The sequence below is a fragment of the Schistocerca gregaria genome, chromosome 8 (assembly GCF_023897955.1).
Source record: "Schistocerca gregaria isolate iqSchGreg1 chromosome 8, iqSchGreg1.2, whole genome shotgun sequence".
NCBI lineage: Eukaryota > Metazoa > Arthropoda > Insecta > Orthoptera > Acrididae > Schistocerca > Schistocerca gregaria.
In genome coordinates this window covers 256,471,322-256,498,334 of record NC_064927.1, presented here as the reverse complement: position 1 = coordinate 256,498,334, position 27,013 = coordinate 256,471,322, and the positions used below count along the sequence as shown (strand labels likewise).

The 27,013-nt window shown below is 38.7% G+C and overlaps 1 protein-coding gene across 1 annotated transcript in view; it reads left to right on the top strand.

Moving 5' to 3' along the window:
* LOC126285437 (uncharacterized) overlaps positions 1 to 27,013 on the top strand; it is a 136,165-nt gene that overhangs the window by 76,239 nt on the left and 32,913 nt on the right. The window contains exons 9-10 of the mRNA XM_049984825.1: positions 4,875 to 4,988; positions 8,299 to 8,972. Coding sequence (XP_049840782.1) covers positions 4,875 to 4,988; positions 8,299 to 8,972 — 788 coding nt within the window. The remainder of the gene's footprint in view (positions 1 to 4,874; positions 4,989 to 8,298; positions 8,973 to 27,013) is intronic.

The following is a 27,013-nucleotide window of genomic DNA, read 5'->3' as shown; positions in this document are numbered from 1 at the left end:
AGGAAACAAAACTGCACTTATGGATTTTAAGCCCACATTTACAAAACATTAATATACCACTTATATTTTTTATACTGACTTTCAATTTGGTTTTTCTATCAATGTGATGTGAACAAATGGGTACAGTAGTTACTACTTTTTAGCAAAAATAAAAATCCAAAATTGTGGGTAGTTTTAATTTTTTCTGATGAATTTTTTCAGTGTGGTTTCAGAGTTCATAAACACAATGGAAAACTTTGTCATCAACATCTGCAGCTGAAATACATATCTTTAGTTGTTTCCACTGCTGCATTAACAACTGCATATGAGGGAACTTCATTGTCTTCATCTCTGTCATTGTCACTTTCTGTGTTTTCTTCTGTTTGAAAAGTCAATCACGTCATCAACACAATCACGTTCCTATAGTGTGTTTTGAAGGCATGGGTAAAGCCCAAATCTAAAGGCTGTAATTTGCTTGCGCAGTTTGCTGGCAGAAACTGTAATTGCGCATTATGTAGACTTATATTTCTGTGATGCATGGGGCAACAATCCACTAATGGGAAAATTTTTCTGTTGTGAGTACCCATTCTTGCATCAAGGCAATGTAATTGCTTCTCAAATGATTCTGACACCATCCACTCTTTTTTTTAGCACTGTAGTCCGTTGGTAGTGGTTTTATGTTTTTAAAACACCATGATTTTCTTAGATTTGCTGACCGCAAATGGTTTAATTTTTTTGGAACCCTGTGTTTTTGTGCCTAATGTTTCTGTTGGGTGAACTTTACTGTGGTTACCGCCATGGCAGTTTTCACCTTTAAAGGCAAGTGCTTTATTGGGCAATATGCTGAAAGAGACCTGTTTCGTCAATATTGAAGATATCTTTCGGTTTGTATTGTTTCAAAAGTTTGTGTAACCTGTCACTCTGCCATTCCATAACAGACTTTATGTCCATACTGTTTTGTTCACCGCATACTGTTTTGTAAACTACATTGTACCTCTTCTTCAATCTATCTATCCGCCCATTACATGCTGTTAAGTCGATCCCAAGTACATTGGCAACTTTCAGTGCCTTTTTGCGCAACATCACACCATTCATTGGAATGTTCGGTCCACTTGCTGCCTGAAACCAGTTCTTCGATTTCCTCCAGCTCTGCGTATTTTGAATAGCTGGCACCCCCTCCTCCCCCTCTCCGCACCACTGTTACTCGCACTTTTAAAATAAGTGTTTTTCACTACAGCGTTCCACATAGATACTGGTATTCCTAAACTCTGTGCTAATGCAACATGTGTTCCACAGTGAGTTTCAACTCTTCCTAGAATTTGTACCTTTTCTTCCATAGAAAAGGTTTTACTGTCTCTTTTAGCAGTACTGGCTTTTTCCATTTTAAACTGCAACAGAAAACAACAACGTGGAAGAAACAAGTAACCACAGACTTCGATCACTTCACCCAAGGCTACGAACATGCTACATGGTACACACTACACAGTATACACAAACGAAGTAACAAACACCATCTCTTCGCACGATAGTTGGCGAGAGTATCTGTGTCGATTGAAATCGACTCAGTTCGGTTGTAGGAACAGGCTTGTCAGTGTTGCCAACGTTGTCAATCTTAGCTAGCAAATGACACTATGTACAATGTGTATGTGAACCATAAAGGAAACTACCTTATATTAGCAAGTTACAGATACTGGGAAATGGATATCCTCTGTATGTGATGATTATCACAGAGTGAAGTTAACGCCAAAACGATGCAGCTTCAATAAAATAAGGGTACTACTTATTGTAGCACACAGTACTGACAGATAAAGTTGGTATCAACTAGAAACAAATGAATGTTACTCAGAAGTTGCACATTCCTCCGGCTCCTAGTGTAATATTTACATCAGCCACTATGCGAGTTTTGGTTGGTAGTGGCAGGATACAAATCACAATTCGTTCTGACTTAAGATTTGCTGAGTAGAGTGCCCTGGTATCAACAGAGTTAACCATGTAATTTATGTAAACACCACTTCAAGGCAAATGCAGTGCCTTCAACATTTTATGTCAGTCACACAAGGTGTTTTTTTTCCCTCCATGAACATTAGTTCATAAAACTTAAATTGTCGGATAGTTACTGGTATGTTAACGCAAAAATGGGTGTGAATTGACATGGTGAACATAGGAAATTTGTCCGGAGCGATAAAAAATGTTATAAACGGCGGGCCTATGATTTCCATAAATTGCTCCAGGCAAATTCTGTTATGGGTCCTGTAAAAGGGTGCGGCCAATTTCCTTCCCCCATCTTTTGGTAATCCAAGATTGTACTCAGTCTCTGATGACCACCCTGTTGATGGGATGTTCAAACTCTTAATCTCCCTTCCTTCCTTCCTTCCTTCCTTCCTTCCTTCGGTGAATCAAAGTCTGCCAAAAAACTGTACATTTGGTAATTAAACATCCTCACTATCATCACCACTTCTCTTTGAGATCTTAATGACATGTCTTTTTTTAGGAATATTGTGGATGCTGAGTTTGCTTTCTTTTTCATTTCCTCCACTGTTGTCTGTGGCCTCCATTCTTTTAGCATACGACATATTTCGTTTAATGCTGTATCACATTTGTTACTGTTCAGATAATCTTTTGTTCCTAATATTAAAAAAAAAGCCATGGCTTCAGTGTATATTGTTCAGCTAAAATAATAGTGTAGTCTGCATCAAGTTGCCACGTCCTTCACGAAATCACGTAGTCAGCATGCCAAGGTAAGTGCGAGTGCACACCTACAAATGACTTCACTGCTTGAAAGCCTACGTATGAAAGTAAATGCTTAGCCTTCTGTCAGCAGCATTTGTGTGTCGTGGGATGTACTTTCATGCACAGATGTATATACTCCCATTCAGTTACATGCAACATTCAGAAGCAACTTAGGGGTAACAAGTTTCAAAAGTCTGCGCAACTACATTCTCTCTTGTTGTGCAATAAAATGAACTTGTTAATAGGTTCAATGGCAGCAGCCTGAAGCTTGTCACCTGTGGTCAACACAACTTCTAGCTGCTTCTGGCAGTGGCCATTTCACCTTGTTTATGCACACAACAAACCCAGTCCCTATGGATTTTACTATGTAAACCTATATAACATCATGAAGAAACTATTAATCAAAGCAGTCAGAGTGTATGGTGCTGTGATACAGCACACAAGAGTCAGTTCCCAAGATCTTGTGTCTAGCTAAGTATGTAAACACGTAAAAAAATTAAAAAACACTTATCAGAATCACACAACATGTATAAAAAATATGAACTAAATGTTGCCTGTTACAGAAGTATACAACCTCTGACAATAAAGTTCGGTGAATAGTCCTGTAAAATTAACGTAGATGAACTATGAACTAAAGTTATCTTACTGTCCTTTGAAATAAATCATCTCCCATAGCTGTGCACCACTGAGCTCTGCAATACGTGTCATGGGAACTTTGCATGAAGTCTTGGTTTAGGATGGTGTTGAAAATCCGCATCACTTTCATTGGATGTCACGAATATCATCAAATCTCTTTCCTTTCAAAGGGAGTTTGATTCGAGGAAATAGGAAGAAGTCTGGAGGATTGAGATCCGCAGAGAGTGGTGGATGTTCAAGTTGCACCACTCCCTTTTTTACCAGGAACTTTTTAAGAATATTGGTTGTGTGTGGGCCAGCATTGTCGTGAACAAAAAACTGTGAACCTTGCTGTGAATACTGGTAATACCCTGCGTAGACGTCACATGAAACGTCAAAATTTCAACGTACTGTGTAGCATTCAGCGTCTTTCCTTCAGGTAGAAATTCCTTGTGGATAATGCCTTGACTATTGAAGGTCTTCCCCACACTAAACAAGAACTTTGTCCGGCAGGTCTAACACAGAACATACACAATGCTCAATTGGACTGCGGTGGGAGCAGGTTGTCAACATCGGCCACTATGCAGGTACAGCGTTGTGAGTCGTCAGTGTTGCCTGATCCACTGTTCTGACTTCATTCACCAAACTTTATTGTCAGTGGTTGTATATGCGTCTTTTTACACTTGCAGTATTGCTTGAGCAGTCCCTATCGTTTTTGAAACTTGTAGAGTGATCGTAGTAGATGTGAGGATATTGTCAGTTGTGGCTTTCATCAGCTGTTCTGTATAAGTAGTGTATTTTCAACATCTCGTAAGGTGTTTCAGTGTTTAAGTAGTTTTTGAGTAGCAAAATGGAACAAAATGCAAACTTCATTTTAGTATATCTTCTCCAGAATGTTTTATTATGAGACCTAGGTACATGACCAGTAGATCTAATGCAGATTTGCTTTATCACAATTTTAAATATATTGCTTTTACATTATTTATATAAGAGGTTTTATTATTTTACTCATGCCTGTAATTTTCAACTGATGTAGTTAATGTTTCAGAATAAAATTCGGTCATTAATTGCAAAATTGTTTTTATTTGACTTTACGAGTCTTGATAAATTTAATTTGTCATCTTCAGAATCTTAGTATTGGTTTAACATCTGTTAATTTCTTCTTCGCAGAACCATAATGCCATCATATGTCGAAAAATGTACATTTTGTGTGTGATTGTTGTAAACACAGGTTGAGAATTAGGAGTAACTAAATCACGTCTGTGTACAGATACAGTTACAGAAATGATGTGATACAGTTACTGTAAATTATTAATCACATGCAATATGTGCGTTTCTGGACATGTTGTGGCATTATGCTGCTATGAAGAAGCTCATGACATTTCCTAATCCAATATCAAGCTCCTGAATATGATAAATTAATTTGTCAGAACTGGTAAAACTAAATAAAAATATATTTGCGAAATGATCACAGAATTTTATTTTGAAACACAATGTATCTGTTTCCTGTGGTGGTATCATTTGTATTTATGCTAGCACTGTGTTTCCAGCACTCATCAATAAGCTGTGCGAGAGTACACCACCAGAGATGCTCAGAAACTTGAGAATTGCTGAACTCACGTGTACACCTCCAATGAAACATCATGAAACAGAATCACAGAATGGTAACAGCACATTTTTCTACTTCTTTTTTTTATAATAATTTTTATTTAATTTTGTGGCAATCAAACTTTGACATTTTTTTCACTGATATACAGAACAGGCATTGGTTGTAATTTTCCTGACCCTAATTCACGTGTATGTGTAGGGTGTAAAAACTTGCAATTGACCCTAAATAATGAAAAGTGTGAGGTCATCCGCGTAAGTGCTAAAAGGAATCCGTTAAACTTCAGTTACGCGATAAAGCAATCAAATCGAAAGGCCTCATATTCAACTAAATACCTACGAATTACAATTACAAATAACTTAAATAAGAAAGAACACATAGTAGAAAATGTTGTGGGTAAGGCAAACCAAAGACTGTGTTTTATTGGCTGAACATTTGGAAGATGCTACAGATGTACTGGGTAGCTATAATTAAATTTTCCATTTTTAACACAGAAACTAATTACCGTAAGAGTTGCTACATTAGTGTCCAGAGTATGGTGGTGCATGATTTCCATGCGTCACAGTGCCGCCATCCAGTTCCAACTATGGCCACCAGGTGCCATGATCAGTCATCATGATTCATAGTCTCACGATTCCCATTGCATTTGTTGATATGTCAGCATGAGCTGGACGAAAGGCAGCAGGGCGTTATTGTTAAAGCTCCATTATCAAAACAGTACAGCTGCAGCTGAATTTCGAGAATATCGCCGTCTGAAAGGATGACGGATGGGTCCTCTTTCTGCACCTGCTGTACAGAGCATGAGGAAGAAGTTGGAATCAACTGGCTGAACTGTGTGTCGCTGCAGGAAGAGGCCGATGACTGGTTGCACCACAGGTGGTTGATGAAATCGTTGTTGCTACGGCAGACAATGCTGCACGCAATTCTCTATTGTCAGGCAGTGCGTCTGCTGTGTCACGACAGTTAAACATCCCGTGGTCCATTGTTCAGAAGGTGCTATGATCCATTCTCAAATGGTATCCGTATAAGGTCCATATCATACAGCAGCTTGCATCACAAGATGCACAATGATACATTGACTTTGTTCTCCACTTTCTCGCAAGGATTGAAGTTGATGAGGACTGGCCCTTGACCATTCTACGGACATACAAAGCTCATTTTTCTCTGACAGGTGAGGAGAACATACAGAATTGCTGAGTGTGGGTATATTTGCCTCCAATCACTGTGCATGAATCTCCTCTCTATGTTGAACGTGTTACCATACGTGTGGCTTCATGGCTACATTCATCATTGGCCCATTCTTTTTTAAACAGGTTGGCAGTCAAGGACAAAAGACGTGCAGTGTGACTGGCCAGCATTACTGTGATTTGCTTCACCAGCGTGTTGCATACTCCCTACAGGAGCGATGCATTGAACTCAACAGTTTTCATCCAAGATGGGGCCCCACTGTACATCGCTTGTGAAATTCACGTGCTTCTCTGATACACATTTGGAAACAATTGGTTTATCAGCCATTGTTTCCAAATGCTTGGCCAGCACTATCACCTGATCTCACTTCCTGTGTTTTGTAGTTGTGGGGCTACTTGAAGGACAGGGTTTACCAGGCGAACATCCACGCATGTGCTGATCTGAAGCACAGCATATCGAGAGAGGTAGCCAGCATACCTATGGACACACTTCATTCTGCTATGCAGAATACAATCCTGTGCTTTCAGACTCTTATGGCACCATATTGATCCCCTTCTGTAGCAGTAATGACACTGGTATGTAATGATATGATGTTCCAAAGTAGCACCTCAAAGTGTTTAAGTTGAATTGTTTCTGCATTATTTCTCCTTCCCATGCCCTTTTCGTTAATGCTACCAAGTTTGTTTCTTGTATGGTAATTTAGTTTCCATGTTATGATGGTAATTTAGTTTCCATGTTATGATGGTAATTTAGTTTCCATGTTACGACGTGAGACATAGGGAAAGGTGAATTATAACCACCCACTACTATAGAGATTGCCCATGTTACTCTTGTCCGCCTTCTTTTGGAGTACTGCTACATGGTTTGGGTCCTTATCAGAGAGGATTAACAGAGTACATTGAGAGAGTTCAAAGAAGGTCAGAATGTTTTGCGTTATCGAGAAATGGAGAGAATATGTCACTGTCGTAATACAGAATTTGAGACGGAAATAATTAAAACAAAGGAGTTTTTTTATTGCGGCATGATCTTTTTGTGAAATTTTAATCATCAACTTTCTTTCCTAATGTGCAAATATTTTATTAATGCCAATGTACATAAGGAGAAAGGATCATCATAATAAAATCAGAGCTTGCACGGAAATGGTAGTTCAATTCCTTAACTGATATAATTTTAAGAATTCGCATGTAGCCTAAGCTGTCCACAACGATACTGTTATCATAAGTGATGATTACAGTTGGGCACTTATTTACATAGTGTGTGGGCTGAGTGGCACCCACATACAAGGTGGAACAAGTAAAAGTGGCTCAGAGTTCCAGGATATAAAGAAACACAACAGAGGAAAGGAAACGCAGTACTAATCTGACTGTAACAGATGTTGAAAGTGACCACCATTCACCTCTTGGCACATTTAGGCCCTGGTCAGCAAGATGCTGAAGGCGGATCGAAGCCAGTTAGCTAGAATTGTTGTGATCTCATCCGAAATGTTCTGATGCAGCCTTGAAGACTTTGAGGGTTATTGCGATACATCTTAAACTTGAGGGCTCCCCATGAAAAGTAATCACGCACTAACAGATTATGTGGCCAAGTGGCCAGCTAAAGCTGCAACCTGTCTGACCTCTGCTAACATCTCATGTCAGGCATGAAGATTGTGTAATGTGGTTTGGCTGGCTGTATGGGCAGTTGCTCCATCCTGTTGGAAGTACCTCCTCTGTCAATGCTTCCACAAATGGTATCCGCTCATCTGTCTACTTATATTTTCCCCACCCTGTATATGTAGATGCATTCACGTAATTTGTATGACTATGTTTAGTGTAATAATATTTATGGTATCGTTTTTCTTTAGCTGGTTTGGTTGTTGAAGCATTGTGTACATCGCCTCAATATGTGCCTTAAAAATAAAATGCATTTTTGAATCTGATAAAACTTACTCAAAGAATAGAAAGCAAAAACAATGTAACTGTACAGGTTTGTGTGTAATCTATGGCTCTGATGAAAGATTCGTCCAAAAGCTAGCAGTATTCTGTCTCGTTTATGTGCTTGTCAATGACTCAGTGCCTGAACTGTGTGATGGAAATTGCTGAGATATTGGCACAGATTAACTGCTTTTGTTTCTTCTTTGTTGTTAACTGAGACAGTAAAAGTTTAACTAACTTCATGTTTTCTTCTTGTGGATGATACAGCCTCCAGGACGAATGCAGTTAATGAAGAAGATATGACAGACGTAACAGAATCATATACTCCTGTGGCCTTAGACACAAACTTGCTGAAGCCGATATGCTTTGAACGTAAATGTGGTGGCAGTACATGGAAACATGCTCTCCTACTCTCCACACTGAAGAAGAAAAGCCAGCAGAAAGAAAATCCCATTAGTTATTTCCAAAATGGAATGTGTTCACCAGAAAGCCTTACTGACACACCTCTCTCTCAGCCAAACAAGAGGACTTCAAATCCAGTGAAATCATTAAATAACTTGTGGACTGAAGATTCTGAAAACTTTAGAAATTACTGTGTCAGCAAGAAAACACTGCATGCAGAACTTCCATCTGATACTGAGAGTCTTGAGAAAAGCAGCCTAACAATTAATAGTGCAGTTAATAACCAAGTAGGAACTGAGTGTCATGTCTTGGGTGTACCAGATTCAGGTTTGGGAAGTGAAAGGATAAATCAAGTATTTCCAGGACTGCTTCAACTGAGGTCTGGAACTTCAAGTTCAGAGGCAGTGAAATCCCTGATCATTCAGGATCAGAATAAAGTAAGTGGTGTCCCTGTTCATCATAGACCAAGTGGAAGACACTCCTCCGAAGAAGAAAATAGTCGGATCTCTGATATCTTCGCCAGTGGAAATTTCAGTCAGGTATGTTATAAACCTAAAAAGAATAAAATTTTGCACTATCCTTAGGTCTTGAATGTGTGCCTCTTTTTTAAAAAAATAAAAAATAAAAAATTATTACAGTGGAAACTCGATTAACCGTCATCTTTGGGACCGTGGTCGTTACGGTTGAGCGAATAGACGGATAACAGAAACACTGTGTTCCTCCAAAACATAACCTCAATCAATTATTTTATGTATAGACACATATCACTCTCACAGTAATATAATAATATTTTGGAGCAAAAACAAATTAAACACGATTGTAATAGCAAATAAAACTATTTATTATATGATAAAAACATCCATACAGTAGCTACAAAAGTTGCAAAATACGTAATGTACAGTACTGTACTGTACTATAAACTTACAGGTGAAATAGTTTATCTAGCTTGGAAATACTCAGTTTCTTCTGCCTTTTCGGTGTTCGAGCTTTCACCGCGACAATATTTTGTATTTTTCGGAGCAGTAGTGCCTGCATTGCATTAGCCTCTTCTTGACTTTCAAACCATTCTATACACTTGGACAGCATTGTTTCGGCCTCTGAATGGCTAATAGTTTGTTTTTTTCATGGTTTGAACACTCGTCTTCATCAGCCCCTTCTTCTTTTTCTTTGGTGGCACTTATGCTGGCAACAGTTTCGTCATCACAAAAAATTTGAAAACCCCCACCCACTTTGTCACACTCTAACTACTCTGATACTTCTCCTGACATCAAATTTGTGCTGATTTGTAAATTACTGCACAAATTGACCATATCGTCAACTGTCACATACTCAAGTTCCTTCGATTCTTCACCTCTAGGTTGAGGCCAAAATTTATTCAGCTGTTTTTGAGATTTGACACTGGCAAATCACTCCATGCACTGGCAACATTGAAAATGGCATCTTTAACACTGTAAGACCTCCAAAACTGTTTTACAGATGTTGATTCATCAGATGAGAGCAAACTTTCGATAAATATTTTTCTGTAACGACGTTTCATGTTTTCAGTGATTCCGTGATCCATGGGCTGTATAAGTGAAGTTGTGTTTACTGGAAGGAAGAGACATGTTATGTTGTTGTCATGACTTTTCATTTCACAAGTATGGTGCGTTGGGGCATTGTCTAATAGCAATAACGCTTTCTGTGGTAACTTTTTTTCAGCCTAATATGCTCTAATTTGAGGTACAAATTGCTTGTGAAACCAGTCAGAAAAAATTGATTGATCCATCCAAGCACTTTTCTGGGCGTGGTATTTTGCAGGGAGAGCATTCAAATTCAAATTCTTGAATGCACGAGGTTTTCTTGATTTCCCAATCACAAGTAGGGGTACCCTATGATTGCAGGTCGCATTTGTGCAAACCATAGCAGTGATGCTATCTTTTTGTACTTTGAAACCTGGAGCAGCTTTTTCAGAGAGTGATGCTAATGCCTTTTGTGATAAAGCCTTCCAATGAAGCCTAGTTTCATCACAATTGTAAACTTGCTCCCTAACAAGATTCAATTCAGCCATTTTTTTCTTTAAATTGTTCCTGGAACTCAGCATTATAGAGCTATCCGCGCTGAGTTTTTCTCCACTGATATAAAGTTGGTGAATGCCATGACGAAATTTAAACTTGTCGAGCCATCCGGTACATGCTTTAAAAGACGAGTCACCGTCAAGTTTGTTGTTCATTTCAACAGCCTTGGCCATTATTATAGGCCCTGAAAGTGGTTTCATTGTCTTTCTTGTTTGCACATCTCCATCCATGCTCTGCATTGTTGACACATGTTGTTCTATTTTATCAGCATCACGTTTTATATCGTTAACTGTTGTTCTTCCAATATACCATAAATCAGCACTACACTAGTCGCAGTTTCGCCCTTTCTTAAGCGTTTTGTAATTTCAATTTTTTGTTTTTGCCCTAAAACAACACGTTTACATTTTTCAGACATTTTATCAAGTCACTGTATCACACACACCTACACTAAATATGGTAGTGTAAAATATTAGTTAATAAAGCTTATTCAAGTGGAAAACACGTAACACGGCACAGCCCGCTAGATAAACTGCGACAGTCTTCTCACCACAACTGGAAACCGATCCAGTGGTGATTGTTGACTCACAAGTGAGATGAAGACAAGAGAAGGGGGAGATGTGTTAGCACGTCAACTGCAGGTCATATTTTATGTACCATTCTACGATGGGCGGGTACATTCCCTTTCCACTAAAATAAAGTAAACAAACAAAGCGAATGTGTCACTACACCTTAGAGCATTCTGTTATTACAGTATTATTATGCTGTTACAGCAGTGACGGCTAACAGAAACTGGCGGTTTAAAGAGCGACTGTTAATCGTGTTTTTACTGTATTCAGAAAAGTACTACATTCTGCGACCTGTGTAATGGATGTAAAAGGAAACCTGCACTCACAATGCATGTCATTGTCTCCGACAATCAGTGGGACAGTATGGCATGTGGCCAGTATGTGATCTGTCATCATGTCCTGAAGGGACATCAGAAGCTCCTACCATTCCCACATTGTCGCATCTCGAAAAGATGGCCCCTTAATTGGCGTATGCCACGGAGAGATCACTGAAACGTGGTGTATTGTTGCTAGTCTAGTTCAGGAGGAGGTCGAGTGGATGCTAAAACACACACAAATTTTAGTAATTTATTGAAATTCAAACATGGTGAATACTTTGAAAACAAGTAGAGTTCACACGCAGCTTTAGTGCTATCACTGACATTTCCAACATTTAGCACTTAATTACAAAATGGTTGTTCAGTTCCTTAACTGATATAATGTTCAGAATAATTGAGCAATTGGCACATAGCCAGAGCTGTACCACAACTATACTGTCATCATAAGTGATGATTACAGTTGTTCAGTTAGTGTGTTTGGCAGTGACTTACTTTACTGGTTGCGCTATCTTGAGGTACCAATTTTTAAAGGATTCCTCAGTCAGTGAGAGACGCTATATTCCTGCCCCACCCCACATGTTCCATCCCTGTGTAGTGTTGTGTCATGTGAGTGTAGTGGAAAGGGAGGCCTGAGTGTGGACACAGGTGAGGAGACAGGGAATGTAATGACACCTGATATCCACCTTGAGAGTGACTGGAAACACTGGCTGAAAAACTGGCCATGGGGTGCACGCCTGCATCCAGTGACACAGTTGCTGTGGTTGGGTTGACTGCAAGTGGAACTCCAGGGACATAGTGCTGCCTGGTCTGTGGCGGCACATCATTAGGCATTGAGTCTGGCAGCTGGACTGGGAGAGACATTGACGGCATCAGAAAAGTCTGTCTCCATCGACACCACGCTGGTATAACTTAAGACAGAGTCTGTACATGTTGGCTCCTACCATAAGGCATGAAGTAAGGTATGCACGCCATCCCTGCAATGTTGTAAACTTTGAAGTGGACTTCTAGCTGCGTGCAATCATGCCCTGAAGTGAGGTCCATTCCGTCTGAAATTTTGCTCACCACACCTGGAATAGTTTTTCATCACCCTCCCAAACTCTGCAGTATCCTTGTCAGACTCTGTGCTCCTGCACTCATCTCCCCACCCTCTGGATCCTACCCTTCTGATTGTCCCCGCTGGGAGACTTGCCATGTCAACCCTCCTATCACCACTTATTCCAGCCCTGTAACTGGTAAAACACATACTATCAAAGGGTGAGCCACCTGTGAAACAACACGTTACATACCAGCAGTAATGTAAACACTGTTCAGCCTTTTATATCAGTATGACTAGTACCCAGTTACCAGTCAGGATGAATGGGCATAGGCAGAGTGTGTATACAAGCAACACTCAATATCCTGTTGCAGAGCATGCTGTACAACATAACACTCATAACCTGGGTGCCTGTTTCACCACATGCACCATCTGGATTCTCCCCCCAACACCAGTTTCTCATAAATCTGCAGATGAGAACTAGCACTGCAATATGTCTTTGATTCTTACCACCTACCTGTTATTAATGTATACTAACCCCTTCCATCGCATCATTTCTCTACTGTAACTACTCCTTTCTTCACTCCATTTTAGTTTTCTACATCTTTCTTTTTCTGACCTGCCTATTTTTCACCATCCCCCTTCCACCTCTGTTACATACAGTGCACGTAGCTTTTCACTCTTATTAACCCGTACATGATGTATTAGTAGTAATCTCTATCTTGTGTATTATCCTGTCTTCCACCTTTAAGCTCTTAGGTTTTCAAATCTCATCCGGTGCAGTCCCCAACAATCAGTCTTTCCTTCTCATCCCATCCTGTAAGTCTCCCCTGAGCCGATGTTCCGGGTGACTTTTCTGAACTGTACCTCTTTCCATAAACCTCTCCAGTTCTTCTCCATCACCCTTCTTCCTTCCCCTTCAACTTTTCTGCTAGGAGGAGGAGCTACTGGTACCGAAAGCTTGTAATAGTTAAATCCTTGTGTGTGTGTGTGTGTGTGTGTGTGTGTGTGTGTGTGTGTGTGTGTGTGTGTTTTTCCCTGCAGCCACTTGGTGAGTTGATATTTTATCTATCCATTTACATTACTATCCGAGACATTATAGACAAAGGTGTGAGTGTGTGTCACCATAACTTGCAGTTTCTGAGGAGCCACAATAAAGTTCTGGAAGACTATTCACTGAAAAGTTCTGGAAGACTATTCACTGAAAAAACAGACAGATGAAAATAAAGGGCCACCTTCATCACCATTCTGGCATATGAAAAGATGGAAAGGGCCATCTTTGTCCCCACTGTGGCAAATTTAGGCAGTCTAGTTCAGGACGAGGTCGAGCGGTTACTACAACATGCAAACAAATTTTAATAATTTATTAAAACTCAAAACATGATGAAGACTTAACTTTGGAAGTAGAAGAATGAGATTTTCATTCTGCAGCGAAGTGTGCGCTGATATGAAACTTCCTGGCAGATTAAAACTGTGTGCCTGACTGAGACTCGAACTCGAGTCCTTTGCCTTTTGCGGGCAAGTGCTCTACCATCTGAGCTGCTCAGGCACAACTCATGCCCCGTCCTCACAGCTTTACTTCTGCCAGTACAGGTGTTCTACCTTCCAAACTTTACAGAAGCTCTCCTGCGAACCTGGAAGTTTGGAAGTAGTGTTCATATGCCATGAAATTGGTGCTATCACTCACATGTACAACCTAGCACTTAATTACAGAATGACAGTTTCATATCAAAGTTCAGTTCTTAACTGATACAAACTTCAGAATAGCTGATTTGTGTGCAGCAGGATTTGTACTATGGTGATACTGTCGTAAATGATCAGTACAATCAGTCCCTGATTACATATAGTGTGGACTGAGGGGCACTGCACTTGGAAAAAATAACTTTCCAGCTGTGGCAGCATATCAGTGTGTACACCGATGTGTTCAGTTTGTTGCTGTGTTTGGCAGTGACTGTCTTTAGTTGTGGTGCCATATTCTGGTACTAATTTACTCAAGGTACCTTATTCTGCGAATGACACCACAAACCTTTCATTCGCTATCATGAGATGAAAATCATTGATGATCTACTTTGCCGCGCGGGATTAGCCGAGAGGTCTAAGGCGCTACAGTCACGGACTGTGTGTCTTGTCCCGGCGGAGGTTCGAGTCCTCCCTCAGGCATCGGTGTGTGCGTTTGTTTTTAGGATAATTTAGGTTAAGTAGTGTGTAAGCTTAGGGACTGATGACCTTAGCAGTTAAGTCCCATAAGATTTCACACACATTTTCTTTATGATCTACTTCCTTGTGGGGTCATTCCATATCAAACCACCCAATAAAAAATAAATTTTACACCCACCTCCTTAGATTTTCATGAAATTTGGCTCAAATGGTTCTAATACCATCCTGACAACACCGGCTCCGTTTTTTTTTTTTTTTTTGTTTTTTTTTTTTTTTTTTTTTCCTCTCTCCTGGATGTCTTATGGTTCTTTTAATAAATTTTTAAAGTTTTTATGTTTTGCGTTTTCCGAGCCTTCGGATATGGTAAATTTAATTTGTATTCAAAACTTTAAAATTGCTTATCTTAAAAACTCTTTTAGATAACATCATGAATTTTTGCAGCAAGTTTATTTATTATACATATTTGAAGATAAAAATGATACTATTAAAATATATTAATATTTTCTTTGAAAAAAAAAATATATATGTGCGCTCTCTCTCTCTCTCTCTCTCTCTCTCTCTCTCTCTCTCTCTCTCTACCGGATGTTTTGTTTTATAAGAATTGCAATATCTAGAGTCTCAGACCTGATAGAATGCTCAAATTTGTTTTAATTTACTCTTATAAACATATAGGCTAGTTGATAAAACAAAACTAATGGTGCCTTTTTAACATGTTTATTAATTATAGTAGATTACATTAGAATTATGTACAAAGATAGTGTACTTACGACACTTATGTATAACCCAACTGATTGCTTGAAACATTGAATTTTTTGAGTAATTTTGTCTTTTTAATAAATATTAATGCTGATTCAAACTGTTTTTCCACTTCATCCAAGAGCTTTCAGTCCTTTTGATACAGTCTTTTTTTGAAGTAATACTTTCTTCCAGTGCCGCTTGATTGAGGTGCGTCTACTACACAGACTATGTGCTCCAAAGGCACTATGCAAGAATCTTCTCTTTCAGGCCAATAAAATGATGCAGCTTGTCCTGAAGGATGTAGAAATAGAATTTCTGCATCTTCTTCATCATTGAATATTGTTTATACCAGTCCAAAGTACCAGTTACCATCATAATTTGCAGCCACATAGCTATTTAAGGATTGTTCAACATGAACCCAATCAGAAGAAGAATGGAAAGACAAGACTAAGGAGGGTTTTACACTATCTGTAGTCCTTCTAATTTCAAGGTTGTTTGTTGGAAGTGGTTTGAAGTTATGAAAACTTCTTGTTCCAGGAATGGTTCGGGTTGCTGAAAAACGTTTTTCTAGCTTTAACCGTAGCAAATCAGCTTGTTTTTTGCAATAAAGTGAAAATGAATGTTTTCAATATTTTTTTCACAAAACTTGTACACATCAATTGCTGTCATTATTTGTTCTTCATCTGAAAGCTGTAGACTGGCTTTCCTTAAAATTCTTTTAATAGTTCCTCCTAGGCCATCACAAATTGACTTCTGATGACTTGTTGCAAAAAAAAAAAAGAAAAAAAAGAAAGGAAAAAAAAACGTGTGTTGGGCCTTCAAATTAAAGTCTCTCAAGTGTTCAGTCAAATTTTTAAAACTATTTCTATTTTTGTACTGCCCAGCACAACCATCTGTAAAGTAGTGAACTGAGTCAGTGTCAGTATGATGTAATGACAGCCACTTTGTAATTTCTTTTTGTACAAAGTTAACAAAACCAGTGCCATGTTCTTGGTAATCACTAATAAAACAGTGGTTGGAAACAAAAACATTGTTTTCCTCATTTCTTAGAAAAACTCCACCTGGGTGTAGAGTACAACCACCTTGATTCCAGTGGTAACTTTGGATCTCATTGTGTATAACAAAGAAATAATTTTCACTGAAATCCATCCCAATATTTGCTGTTTTGGGTGGTGGGTCTTCTTTCAATCTTTTAAAGGCTGCTGATTGGGATTTTGCTATAAACAAGTGCGGGATGAGCTTTTCCAATGACCTAACCAATAAAGAAATGTAGTCTTCAACACTGATAGACTGTTTGATCATTTCTGCCCTGTCTGTGTTAACCCACTGACTGATTACAATTTCTTCTTCTAGATCATAATCTTCACTTAGTTTTTCAGTTAAGTACTCAGTTAGTGCAGTATTTGCAGGACAGCTATCGCAATGATTTAGCATGCAGTTTTGGTTTTCCGTGTTGCACACAAGCATCTTAATTAAGCATCCAGTAATAGTTTAACATTCTGGTGGATACTGCATACACATACAAGAAAGGATACACCATTTACGTCTCAAGAAACAAAATTTTGAAAATTCTTCTTCTACCTCGGGATTCTCCCATTTGAAAGAATAATAGAGTTCTCTCAAGTTACACAAAATGAGTCTTTTTTTGCATGTACACATTTTTTTGAACACTTACTTTGTCTTTTGTTCCAGGTAGCACTCTGGAACTTTCATCCTTTTCATAAAAATCTGTTACGGGTCTTACTGTATTTTCAGAATGAGTTTTACCTTTTTTTGGACCAGGAGTTTCCAAAATACCCTTTTCAGACTTTAGCTTTCTAGCTTGTCGCACCATGTACTCACTTACATTAAATTCTTTCATCATTTTATTTCGACTCCAAGAATCTGGAGCCAAGGTCAGAATCTGGATTTTTCTAGACCTCCCAACAGATGAAATCTTCTCTTTCGTAATAAAAATCATTACATCAAAATCCTTTGCTTTCCCAACCACACTTGTATCTTCTTCGTCATCATCAGAACTTGGTGCATTGTATGTTAATGCTTTTGAAACTGCCTTTTTTGCAGTCTTTTCAATACTGCTAACCTTCCTTTTAAAATAAGACCCTTTACTTTGTTCTGACAAGCCATGAAGCTTTATCGGTGTTAAACCTAAATTATCAAGAGCAATGTTTGTTTGTACGAGGGATTCATTTCTGGATTCCAATGATTCTAATTCAACCATGACTTCATCATCTGTTTCACTTTCATTGACTTCAACTCTTAATTTTTCCTCACAAAAGTTACAGCATGTTGAGCAAAGCTTTTGTCCAGGTTTTATGCTAATATTTTTTGTCAGTAATTGTTTAGAAAGATCCAAGCCTACATTTCTCAACGATTTTTTGATGGGCTTTTTGTTTTTTTTAGTGGGTCTACACATGTTGTTTGATACTTTTCAAAAACATTTAAAAAGTAGTAGCTGTGGTGTGAACACATATTCTTAAATTCACACAAATTAATTCCAGATCGTAAGTGGATCAAATCTCTTACTTCCTCACTCAGTTCAGATACCAGTTGTAACTTTCTTGTAGGTGTGTAGGTTATTTGGAAACAGTCAGATTTTTTAAATAACCCTACACTACTGGTTTGAATATCTGACATACTGATTTCACGTTTGGTCTGATTACTGTTCTGGTTACTTTTATAGGATATTGGAAAACAATCTCTGTAAACTAAGTAACAGTACTTCTGAAAGTTCGAATAAACTTAATAAAATACTATCCAAGCACTATTTAACACTGTAATAATTTTTTACTTCAAAACACAGGAGTAACAAAACAAAAGCCAAGCATACATTGTTACTCCAAGAAGACAAAAACTTATTTTCGGTGTCTAAGTCACTTGGTACTTTTTATTTTTAAAATATAATTAATATTATGTTAAAAATTAGATAACTATTAAACAGGTTGAAAAGCAAACATAATTTCTCTTTTATCTAATAGCCTATACAATTAAGAGTATTTTAAAACAAATCTGAGTTTTCTATCAGGTCTGAGACTCTAGATATTGCAGTTTTTGCAAAACTAAACATCCGTTAGCTAAAAAAAACTGTGTTTTTATTTTCATTTGGAAGATTTTAATATATCTTTACGGTACTTTTTTTAACATTTAGACATAATACTCAAACTTATTTCAAAATTTCATACTGATATCTTGAGTATTCTTTAATGTAGAAATTTTTTTAGTTGTGAGGACACATTTAAGTTACGATTTCCGACTGCTGAAACAACGCCAAATCTAAAAACTTTAAAAATTTATAAGAAAAAACTATAAGAGATACAGCAAAAAAATTTACAAATGCTTTCAGGATGATAAAAGAAGTAATTGTACGAAGTTTCATCAAAATCTGACATGGTTGGTGTCAAGGTCTGGGTGACTTGACATGGAATGACCCTGTGGCCACCTTTTTCCAGTGCCAGCTGATGACAGCTACATCCAAATTATGGCTAGTAGGTACCCTCAAATAATGCAAAAAACTTTGTGCTGCCTTTTTGGAGGCAACTGAGAGTGCCATGTCAGCCTAGATCGAACACAAACATTATCCACATGATCAGGTTGGGCCTTTAGGCATCAATTACATAAAACAGTAGAAAGCCGCCAGCAACACTCTGTGTGAAGGTGGACAAGGGAGCATTTGGAATGGTGTCTGTTTTAAGGGAATCAGGTTCTCTTCACCAGTGAGTACAGGATTTGCCCGACATCTGATGAGTGTCATAACAGTGTGGTAAGATGACCAGGTATTAATTCACATCTGAGATAAGAAGTCCAAGGAGTTCTACAGGGAAATTGGTCAATCATGTTACGGAGTAGTTTCGTGCATAGATGTTGGAACACTTGCATTCGTTACAAGGATAATTTGAGGGCTCTGCAGTATCAAGACACAATCCTTATTTTGTTATTCAGTACTACAATCAGCCTCGCTCCCATGAACCATTGACCTTGTTGGTGGGAGCCTTCTGCGTCTCAGTGATACAAATAGCCGTACCGTAGGTGCAACCACAACAGAGGGGTATCAGTTGAAATGCCAGACAGATGTGTGGTTCCTGAAGAGGGGTAGCAGCCTTTTCAGTAGTTGCAAGGGCAACAGTCCAGATGATTGACTGATCTGGCCTTGTAACATCAACCAAAATGACCTTCTTGTGCTGGTACTGCAAAGGGGTGCAAAGCAAGGGGAAACTACAGCTGTAACAGATCGGAGCGTGAAATGTCAGATCCCTTAATCGAGCAGGTAGGTTAGAAAATTTAAAAAGGGAAATGTATAGATTAAAGTTAGATACCGTGGGATTTAGTGATGTTACGTGGTAGGAGGACATGACTTCTGGTCAGATGAATACAGCGTCCTAAATACAAAGTCAAATAATGGTAATGCAGGAGTAGGTTTAATAATGAATAGAAAATAACAACACAGACAAGCTACTGTGAACAGCATAGTGAATGCATTATTGTAGCCAAGATAGACACAAAGCCCATGCCTTCTACAGAAGGAAAAGTTTGTGTGCAACTAACTCCACAGATGATGAATAGATTGAAAAAATGTATGATACGATAAAAGAAATTCTTCAGATAATGGAGGGAGATGAAAATTTAATAGTCAGGGGGACTTGAATTCGATAGTAGGAAAAGGAAGACAAGGAAAAGTTGTAGGTGAATATGGACTGGGGGTAAGGGACGAAAGAGGAAGTTGTCAGGTAGAATTTTGCATAAATTAATCATAGCTAACTCTTGGTTTAAGAATCATGAAAGAACGTTGTATACATGGAAGAGGCATGGAGACACTAGAAGTTTTCAGATAGATTATATAATAATAAGACAGATTTAGGAACCAAGTTTTAAATTGTAAGACGTTTCCAGCGGCAGATGTGGTCCCTAACCACAATTTATTGGTTATGAACTGCAAAAAGGTAGGATAGGACCTGGATAAACTGTATGAACCAGAGATTGTACAGAATTTGAGAGAGCATTAGTGATTGATTGGCAAGAAAAGGAGATAGAAATACAGGAGAGGTGAAATAGTGAAGGCAGCAGATACCTAAATTAATTGATGAATGAGGCAGGCAAAAAGGAATACAAACGTTTCAAAAATGTTTCCAGAATGAAATTTTTACTCTGCAGCGGAGTGTGCACTGATATGAAACTTCCTGGCAGATTAAAACTGTGTGCCGTACTGAGATTCGAACTCGGGACCTTTGCCTTTCGCAGGCAACTGTTCTGCCAACTGAGCTACCCAAGCACTACTCACGCCCTGTCCTCACAGCTTTACTTCTGCCATTACCTCGTCTCCTACCTTCCAAACTTTACACAATCTCTCCTGCGAACCTTGCAAAACTAGCACTCCTGAAAGAAAGGATACTGCGGAGACATGGCTTAGCCACAGCCTGTGGGATGTTTCCAGAATGAGATTTTCACTCTGCTTGGGTAGCTCAGTTGGCAGAGAACTTGCCCGCGAAAGTCTCGGTCCGACACACAATTTTAATCTGCCAGGTAGTTTCATTTCAAAAATGTGATCTACAGGAAGTGCAAAATTGCTAAGCTGGGACGGTTAGAGGACAGATGAAAGGATGTAGAAGAATGTATCATTAGAGGTAAGATAGATACAGTCTACAGGAAAATTAAAGAGACCTTTGGAGAAAAGAGAACTACATGTATGAACATCAAGAGGTCAGAGGGAAAAACCAATCCTAAGCAAAGGAGGGAAAGCAGAAAGATGGAAGGAGTAGTATGTAGAGGGTCTGTATAGGGGTGATGCACTTGGAAGAGGACGGAGATGAAATGGAAGACATGATCCTGCATGAAGAATTGGACAGAGCACTGAAAGACCTAAGTCAAAACAAGGCCCCAGGAGTAGATAACATTCCATTAGAACTACTGATAGTTTTGGGAGAGCCAGTCATGGCAAAACTTTTTCATGTGGTGAGCAAGGTGTATGAGACAGACGAAATCCCCTCAGACTTCAAGAAGAATATAATAATTCCAGTGGCAAAGAAAGCTGGTGACGACAGGTGTGGAAATTACCAAATTATAAGTTTAATAAGTCATGGTTTCAAAATACTAACATGAATTCTTTACAGACGAATGGAAAAACTGGTAGAAGCTGACCTCGGGGAAGATCAATTTGGATTCCCTTGAAATGTTTGAACATGCGAGGCAATACTGACCCTATGTCTAGCTATTGTAGACTTTGCGAAAGCTTTTGACAATGTTGACTGGAATACTTTCTTCCGAATTGTGAAGGTGGCTATGTACAATTTGTACGGAAACCAGATGGTAGTTACAAGAGTTGAGGGGCACGAAAGACTAGCAGTGCTTGAGAAGGGAGTGAGACAAGGTTGTAGCCTATCCCTGATGTTATTTACTCTGTATATTGAGGAATCAGTAAATGAAACAAAAGAAAAAAATGGAGTAGGAATTAAAATCCATAGAGGAGAAATAAAAACTATGAGGTTTGCCGACAACAATATATTTCTGTCAGGGACAGCAAAGGACCTGGAAGAGCAGCTGAACGGAATTTATAGGATATAAGATGAACATCAACAAAAGCAAAACAAGAATAACAGAATGTAGACTAATTAAATCAGGCATTGCTGAGGGATTTAGATTAGGAAATCACACTTAAAGTAGGAAATGAATTTTGCTATTTGGGGAGCAAAATAGCTTAAGATGGTTGAAGTTGGGAGGATATAAAATGTAGACCAGATATGGCAAGGAAAGCGTTACTGAAGAAGGGAAATTTGTTAACATAGTCTTTTTCTGAAAGTATTTGTATGGAGTTTAGTCATGTATGGATGTGAAACATGGACGATAAACAGTGTAGACAAGAAGAGAATAGAAACTATCGTAATGTGGTGCTACAGAAGATTAGATGGGTAGATCATGTAACTAATAGAATGAAATTGGGGAGAAAAGGAATTTGTGGCACGACTGGACTAGAAGAAGGGATCGGTGGGTAGGACACGTTCTGGGGCAACGAGGGATCACCAAGTTAGTATTGTACTGAAGTGTGGACGGTAAAAATCATAGAGGGAGACCATGAGAGGCAGATTTAGAAGGATATAGGTTGCAGAAGTTAATTGGAGATGAAGAGGGTTGCACAGAATAGAGTAGCATGGAAAGTTGCATTAAACCAGTCTCAGGACTGAAGACCACAATAACAACACAATAATCAGCAGTTCGGGACTTGGTTCGTTTCAAGATGATATTGAAAAGGCGCATTATATCCACCTTTTGAATACTATCCTCCAGTAGGACAGGAATAAACTGAATTGAATAGCCTGCAATATTTGCTGGCAGGTATAATTTGAAGCTTATGTCCATGATCACTGGAACCCTAGACACACATTGGGTTCTGTCTGGCAAGCTGCTGTCATTGACTGTAGCAAATTTGAACAGCAACATCTAGACCACATTGTGGACAGCATGCCAAGGAGAATCCAAGCATGTTACAATACACAGAGTGGACCAACAGGATTTCTGCAGTATTGTATATTACTCAGCAGCATATTTTGATTTCAAAGATGTGCGCTTCTGAATAGATTGCCGTTATTTTGATTGTTAGGCATTTTACATGAAGTAATTGTTTTGTTTCTTCCGGCATAAGTTCCATTCGCTGCCCCCTCTTGAAGCTAAGCTCACACCCATTTGCTTATACACATATCATGCAAAATTTCTTTGTGCCATGTGTATTAGCAGTAGGGGTAGTGATATTCTGTAAAATGTAGGTTAACATATAAGGTGGTACCAAAAAAGGAATAATTTTTTAAAAGCTATGTATTTCCAATAATGTCTGACAGCCCCCCCCCCCCCCCCCCCTTTGTTGTTTCTTGACGTATTCAATGTTGTCAAATTGGTGCCCTGTCATGCCCCTTTTCATATGTGGAAATACAAAAGACACAGGGAGCTAGGTCAGGCGAGTAAGATGCGTGGGGCAGCTGATCTGTCATTTTTAATGAAAAACTAACCTAGAGGGCTGTGTGTGCAGATGCGTTGTCATGGCGGAAGAATCAGTCTCGTGTCTGCCACAAATTGAATCTTTTTTGTAACACTGTTGCATAATTTTCTTAAAACTTCCAAATAAAAGGTTTCACCTGGAGGAACAAACTCTGAGTGAACTACACCGTCAAAAAAGCAAATTAGCATTGTTTTGATGTTTGATTTGACTTGACAACTTATTTTTGGACGGAATGGTGATGATGTCTCCCATTGGCTTGACTGTTGCTTTGTTTCCTGGTCATAACTATAGCACCTTGACTCGTGACCAGTAATGACCTGTGACATAAAATATGAATCAGTGTGGGTAATCTGTTTTCAACATAAAAACAGTTTCAGCAGTATTTTTACCAAGTAGAACACAAAACTTCACAGCTGCCCATTGTTCAGTTAAACTTAAAAAAAAACACGGAGCAATGTTGGCGAAAACAGTCACTGCAAATGAACAGAACAAGCCAGGTCGACAACACAGGGTGCACTGAACTGGCAATGAGTTGCACTATAAACACTTACTGGCAGAAATGCGTACTACACTAGCTGCGCCCATAGCGATGGTAAAAAGAGCTCTCTCTCTCTCTCTCTCTCTCTCTCTCTCTCTCTCTCTCTCTCTCTCACCAGTCAGTCAATCAAACAGACACTAGAGTATGTTTCATATGTGCATATAACAGGTATGTGATGTGGATTTCATATGTGCCTTTATCTTTGATGAGACAGGAAATGCCCTTGCTGTACTGTAGTAGTGAGTCGTGGTTTGTTGTAGGGAACAGTTCTTCTAAATTATTGACAGGCGAGGACAGACAAATTTTACAAGCATAAGAGATCTGTAAAGTAATGTTAAGTCTGCAGTTTTTAATTGTACGTGGTGATATCTGCATCTTATTAAAACAATGCCATGAAATTTGACATTTTCCCCAGTCTCTTGCAAAATGCAATATAAAGCGGGCTTCCACAGTCCCTGGTGATCTTTGTTTTATGGACATGATCTAAACTGTACATAGAAACTACAAAGAGAAGCATAATACCTGACATAAGGTACCCAAGAAATTGTCATCTGGGAAATATGGGTTCATCTAAAGTTGCAGATCAATCACAGGGACCAGAAAACCACCAAATTTGTTTCCCCAATAGTATGCTACTTTCAGCAGCTACACATTACTTTGCTGGGATACACAGTGACACAACAGAAATTTAAAAGCAGAAAAAACAACTTTAACACAAAAAAATACTAAATGAAGCAAATGGCAACATCTTTTCCTCACTGCAATTGTTTGGCACATCAACGCAGCTGTGCAATCTCAAGCAGCTGTCAAATGTCATGTCCCAATCCTTGCATGGATACATATTAGCAGTGTGCCTTGTTGAGCTTGCTTAAGTTGCAAACCCCTGTATGAGTTGTTTATAGTCTCTAATGTTGTCTCCAGCATTAGCGGATGAAATGTTAGGCACATAAATATGCCTTGGACCACAGCCTAATGGCTTTAAAACAAAGATCGCCAAGGGTCCAATAGTGCTATGAATTTGAGGGTAGCAGTTTATTAATATTGGTAACTGATAGTTATTTAATGTTAGTACTAGATATTGCTAGATATTGAATTCTTTTATCAAGGCTGAGGTTTGATGTAACTTTAAAACTATCATTTCCTGCATGAAGAACTGATGCTCTAGATGTGGTACCAGATACAAGTGCCTCATTTCCAACAAACTCCATTTCAGAAACAATTTTATTCACAGCAGTCATATTTCATGACACTTTGACACAACATATTGTATTAAAAATGTGTTCTAGGGAGGTCTTCAATGCTGTGAATTAAGCTACATGGTTTAGTAGGGTATATATAAGTACAAAAATCACTAAATATACCAATCTAGTAAAATAGGAAGTACCTTCTGCCATGCCCTTGACAGTAGGATGCAGACCATTGATGTAGTGTGAAAATGGCCACTTTAGTGCCTGTTCAGTTTGTGATGTCATGCAAAGGCCGTTTGTATCATATACGGAAGCTGAATGAATTTAAATCTTGCCACAAAATTAGTATAATAGCATCTTCTTGAATCCCTACCTAATCACTAAATCATCACATTTAATCCAAACTCCTATCCAGATAACTGTCTCACCATGAACTTCATTCACAAAAAAAAGTTGAATAGGTATTGAAATATTCAATCTCATTGTTATATTGTAGCACAAGAAACACTTTTTTGCGATGTGATGTGTACTGTGCTGTGATTTTCTTATAGAAGCAAACTCAGCAAGTACCATTACATTGCAAGTGCCAGTACTTTGGAGTTTTTGTACTAGCACCCACATACTACAAAAGTACACAGTGTAAATGATGCACCACATTAAAGATCTCTACAAAACATATTGGCTTTAGTCAGATTTGTTGTGCAAGCTTTTGAAAACTGTGAAGTGAGAAATACTTCAGACAGAGGCAAAGAAAACAGTAAAACCTACTGGTTGCTGCTTCAAACTGGGCTGACATCTTTATAGCCACAGATTCAGGACGCTGATGAGGAACTCTCTTGGTGCTGACCTGACAGAGATTGTGTAGCTGAAATGAAATTATTGAACAGCAAAGTTATTGATTTTGAACATTTTAAATTTAATAAGTTAAAGAAAAAAAACTTGCTCTGCAATCATAAATCACTGAGAGTTTTTTGAAAGAAAGTATTGCCGCAACTTGAAAGTTTTGTTATGGAATATTATACCACGTATCTCTCAGCACATCAGTTTAGTGTAAAAACAGCCACTGGCATGGGAAGTTGCTATTCCACTAAATTCAGAATTTAGTAGCAGGAAGTATGGACATTGTCAAATGTCTGCTGTTACACTGTGAGGTTCTTTTTCAGCTATAGTGATGAATGGTTTTAGAGAAATTTTGCCTTTAGCCAGTTAAATTTAATTGATATAATGTAAATGTTCCTTTTTGCCCTATAATTTAAATAATGTGATGTATTATGCCAATAAATAGAAAGTAATTGATAGGTATTTTGTCATTTTCAACGTAATATTGACAAACAATAGTAGGAGACAAAAACAAATCACATATTGTAAAAACCTTATGAGATAATATTGCCATAATTGATCATAAAATAAAATGATTTTTATTGTCCTCGGAATGAGATTTTTCACCCTGCAGTGGAGTGTGCGCTGATATGAAACTTCCTGGCAGGTAGATTAAAACTGTGTGCCGGACCGAGACTTGAACTCGGGACCTTTGTCGTTCACAGGCAAGTGCTCTACTACTTGAGCTACCCAAGCACGACTTGTGAGGTACTGGCAGAGTTGAAGTTGTGAGGATGGGTCATGAGTCGCACTGGGGTAGCTCAGTTGGTACAGCACTTGCAGCAAAAGGTGAAGGTCCCAAGTTCAAGTGTCAGTCAGCGCACAGTCTTAATCAGCCAGGAAGTTTTGTATTGGCGCACACTCCACTGCAGAGTGAAAATCTCATTCTGAAAACATCCCCAAGCTATGGCTAAGTCATGTCTCTGCAATATCTTTTCTGCTAGTTCAGTAAGTTTCGCAGAAAAGCTTCTGTGAAGTTTGGAAGGTAGGAGATGAGGTACTGGTAGAATTGAAGCTGCGAGGACGGGTTGTGAGTCGTGCTTGGGTAGCTCAGCACTTGCCCATGGAAAGCAAAGGTACCTTGTTAAGAGTCTCAGTCCGGCACACAGTTTTCTTGTCCTATTTAAGGA